The 4297-nt window shown below is 41.3% G+C and overlaps 1 protein-coding gene across 1 annotated transcript; it reads right to left on the bottom strand.

Moving 5' to 3' along the window:
- Positions 1-3226: 3226 nt before the first annotated feature.
- LOC125472285 lies at positions 3227-3924 on the bottom strand. Its single transcript, XM_048573513.1, has 2 exons — positions 3895-3924; positions 3227-3685 (listed from the first exon to the last, which is right to left on the bottom strand). Exons 1-2 carry the CDS (start codon positions 3922-3924, stop codon positions 3227-3229), a joined length of 489 nt encoding a protein of 162 aa, XP_048429470.1.
- Positions 3925-4297: the final 373 nt, after the last annotated feature.

Raw genomic sequence — 4297 nt, 5'->3', positions numbered from 1 at the left:
GAGGATTCATGGGTGTAGAACAAGCCCAAATCCATCGTACCCATGAGGTAGTGGAAAATATCTTTAACACCATTTCAATGCCTGCATATAAGTGCGTTGCTGTATCTAGCCAAAAGATTAACAGCAAATGAGATGTCGGGTTTAGTGCATTAAGCCAAGTACAATGAAGCACCAATTACATTTAGGTATGGAACTTCAGGCTCCAAAATCTTTTTCTCATCCTCCTTCAGATGGAAGGGAACTCGTTTAGCATCTAGAGTTCGAACGACCATAGGAGTACTCGAAGGTTTCGCTTTATCCTCATTAAAGATGCAACACCTTATGGGTGTAGTTCGACTTATGTACTAAGATTCCATCTGAACAATGCTCGATCTCTAGGTCGAGACAATATCGAGTTTTCCCAAGATCTTTCTTCTCAAATTTCTATTTAAAGTGCTCTGCAATTCCCTCAAGCTCTGTGGGAGTTCTAATGAGGTTCATGTCGTCGACAAAAACTGCAACGATCGTAAATTCGGAATGTGACTTCTTAATGAACATGCATAGGCATAGTTCGTTGTTCACATAACCCTGACTTGTCAAATATTCACTCAGACGGTTATATCATATCTTCCCGGATTGTTTCAATACGTAGAGTGATCTCCTCAATCTAATCGAGAGAGTGTTTTGTGGTCTAGAACTATTTGAACTAGTCAACGGAAGTCTTTCTGGAACTTTCATGTACATTTTCGTATCTAGATCCTCATAGAGATACGTGGTTACCACGTCCATAAGCTACATATTTAGTTTTTTGGAAACTACAGAACTGATAAAGCAGCGGAACGTTATGACGTCCATTACAGGGGAATACGTCTCCTCGTAATGAATCTGAAGCGATTGAGAGAAACCTTGCGCTACGAGGCGTGCTTTGTGTCACACTATTTCATTCTTCTCATTACGCTTCCTCACAAAAACCCATTTGTAGCCCACGGGTGGTGGAGTAGGAGCTACAGGCCTAAACACCTTACGTTTCATGACTGAATCAAGTTCGACCTAGATTGCCTGTTTCCAGTTTGACCAATCCATTCTACGTCGACATTCATCAACGGAGTGTGGTTCAATGGCATTGCTAAGCATGATGTCGGAAACAATGGTATACGCGAATGCATCGTCGACAATCATCTCATTCCGATTCCAAACCTCATCCAAAACTACGTAATGGACCAAAATCTCATGATTCTCGGGAGGCCAGTATGTCTTATCTAAGACATTACTGTAATTTAGAATAACCTCATGTGATGGAACAAATAAGTAAGCAATGGTAGGATTTAAACTAGTGTCACTAGTTTATGCCGTTTTCCTCTTCCGGGGTTGTGAATCCTTTGAACCAGAAGCCTTGCCATGCTTCATGGTAGGAGTAGGTGATTGGCTAACTGCCAGTGTACCTTGTCGTGTGGAAGGTGCAGCTGCCCTACCCTCGAGGACAATTCGGCCTTCCACAGTAGTGTTATGGCATACATTCAATACGTCCATCCTTCAGGTGCGTTTGTAGCAGGTATATGTGATATTTTCACCTTCGCTAGATTAGTAAAACTATCTAGCATGCTTTAAGCAATGCTCTGAGGATCTAGAATACGTCGCACTTCAATTTTAGACTGAGGTGTGCGGGGATCTAAATGAGACATAATAGGAGTAATCCACAACAATTCATGGTGTTCTACAAGAACGTTAGTGACCTAATCTCTCCCTAACGACGGGAATCCTGTCTCATCGAAGTGACAATCCGCAAAGCGTGCGGTAAAGAGATCTCCTGAATCATAACCGACATAGATTCCTATTTTTCTCTGAAGACCTATCTTGGTACATAGTGGCGACGCTATTTGAATATAGATTGCGCACCCAAACACATGTAAATGTGAGACATCTGGCTCGTATCTAGTAACTAACTGTAACGGTGAATGAGGCTGGGTAAGGTGAGCCTCAGGCGGACCAATATAGCTGCGTGCAATACTGCGTGACCCTAGGCAGATACCGACAAATTGTTTCACATAACCAAAGTTCGAGCTATCGTTTAAAGGCGCTTTATAAAAGCTTCTGCTAGGCCGTTTTGGGTGTGAACATAGGGTACATGATGTTCAACTTCAATCCTAACAGACATGTAATAATCGTCAAAGGCATGTGACGTAAACTCTCCGGCATTATCGAGTTGAATCGACTTAATCGGATAATCAGGGTGGTGAGCCCTTAGCTTAATAATTTGTGCTAGAAGTTTCGCAAATGCAGCATTGCGTGTAGACAACAAGCAGACTTGTGACCATTGTGTTGATGCATCAACCAACACCATAAAGTATCTAAATGGTCTGCATGTTGTTGGATAGGTCCATAAATATCCCCTTGAGTCCTCTGAAGAAATTTAGGAGGGTCGTAAATAATCTTTGGAAGTGATGGTTGAATGTTCAACTTCCCCAAGGAGCATGCTTTGCAAAACAGATGGTTAAGATAAGATTGCAAGTGATGCCTATGAGATGCTTTGAGGATACAGCGCATCATATCTCGTTCAGGGTGTCCTATTTGATCATTCCAAAGTAGGAAAGTGTCTTGGAACCCAACCATAAGGCCGGCCACATGGTGTGTCTCTACGGCTCGAATGGTTGTAATATATAACCAACTCGGGAAATGTTCCAACTTCTTATGAATACGCTTCTGGCTATATTCGTAAGAAGTGATAAAAAGAAATTCAGAACCATTCTCTTCAGTTGATATTGATTATCTCGAATATCTCTAAAACTCAGCAACATTCTTCTGGAACATGGAGAATATAGTGCCTCTTTAATGGTTAACTCAGTATCATTGGACAACATTATACGAGTTTTTTTGTATCCTTCTATCAAGTTGGATGGGCCTGAGAAGGTTGTCAGAGGTGCATTCTTAGGTACAAAAAATAGTGTTTCTCACACAATATGGTGTACGTAGTTGCATTATCAGCCAGACAACTAACTTCCCACTAGTCTTACAGAGAAACGAATTAATTGAATTGGTCACATGTATAAATATAATTTCATTCATTCAGTTAATCAATTTGAGAAATAATATCCATAAAATAATTGTCCAAAGTTCAAAACAAACCAAAACCAAACAAATAATTCCAAAGACTTAGAAAAATTGTCCGAAAATTAAACCATAAACCTAGAAATTTAGGGGAGGGAGTTCGGCCACTAGGGGTTTAACACCCTAAAAACATGTCTAAAATTTATTCTTCCATAGGAGCAAATGCCTCCTGAAAATTTGAAACCTCTAGAGTTGTAGTAGTAGCTTTGAGGATTGCTACATGCGTAAAGTTGGACTCACGACGTGAATGATACTTGGCAATGGCCTCAGGGGTAGCTCGGCATATGTGTGACCAATGATCCCTTGATCCATAGCGGTAGCACATGTCCAATTCTATGGAATCCAATTGAATGGTAGTTTTTCCCTTGTTCTTGAAGTTTGGGGCCTTCCGGGCAAGGGGTTGGCGCTTCTGGGTCAAGTTTCCTCCCTTGGATGAGCCTCTATTCAGAGGATCTTCGGCTTTTGGTGGAGCTGGCCACCCTTTTCCACAGCCATGATAGTATCTTTTTCGGTTGTGGCTACTAGAATTTGTCGCATGCGTTTCAGGCGCGGCGTTTAAGCCAGTAGGTCGAGCTTGATGATTCTTCATCAAAAGATGGTTCTGCTTTTTAGCGAGAAGGAGAACAGATATCAAATCCAAAAATTTGGTAAATTTATATGCCCTATATTATTGTTATAGGACAATATTGGTGGCATTGAAGGTCGAATAGGTATTCTCCAGGAGATCCTGTTCGATTAAGTCCTCGTTACAGAACTTAAGTAGTGATTGGATTCTACAAACTTCAGAGTTGTATTCATTAATAGACTTACAGTCTTGGAAGCGTAGATACTGCCAGTCATGTCTTGCGTCAGGCAAGAAGATGTCTTTCTGTTTATCAAAGCGATCCACCAGGATGAGCTAGAGGGTACGTGGATCCTCCTCTATGAGGTACTTGGTCTACAGTGCATCATGGATATGTCTTCGAATGAAGATCATAGCATTAAGCTTCATCGACGGGTGCATTATCAGTTGGTTCCTCGATGGTAGCTCTAATACTTTTTGCATTAAGGTGGAGCTTCACGTCTTGAACCCACTTCAGGTGGTTTCTTCCTAAGACTTCCAGAGCAGTGAAATCGAGCTTGTTCAAGTTCGACATGTCCCTAAACAGAGAGTACAACAAAACGTGGTTAGTCATATGGAAGCCATAGACATACATCATAAAACATTCGGGTT

The sequence above is a fragment of a genome, unplaced genomic scaffold (assembly GCF_019419815.1).
Source record: "Pyrus x bretschneideri cultivar Hongxiangsu unplaced genomic scaffold, Pyrus_bretschneideri_v1 Contig69, whole genome shotgun sequence".
Classification (NCBI taxonomy): Eukaryota; Viridiplantae; Streptophyta; class Magnoliopsida; order Rosales; family Rosaceae; genus Pyrus; species Pyrus x bretschneideri.
This window is presented reverse-complemented; position numbering and strand designations above follow the sequence as displayed.

Coding starts and splice junctions, on each gene's coding strand:
- LOC125472285 (XM_048573513.1), bottom strand. CDS start 3,924: ATGACTGGCAGTATCTACGCTTCCAAGACT. Junction 3,686..3,894: donor GTATCTACGCTTCCAAGACT/GTAAGTCTATTA, acceptor GCTAAAAAGCAG/AACCATCTTTTGATGAAGAA.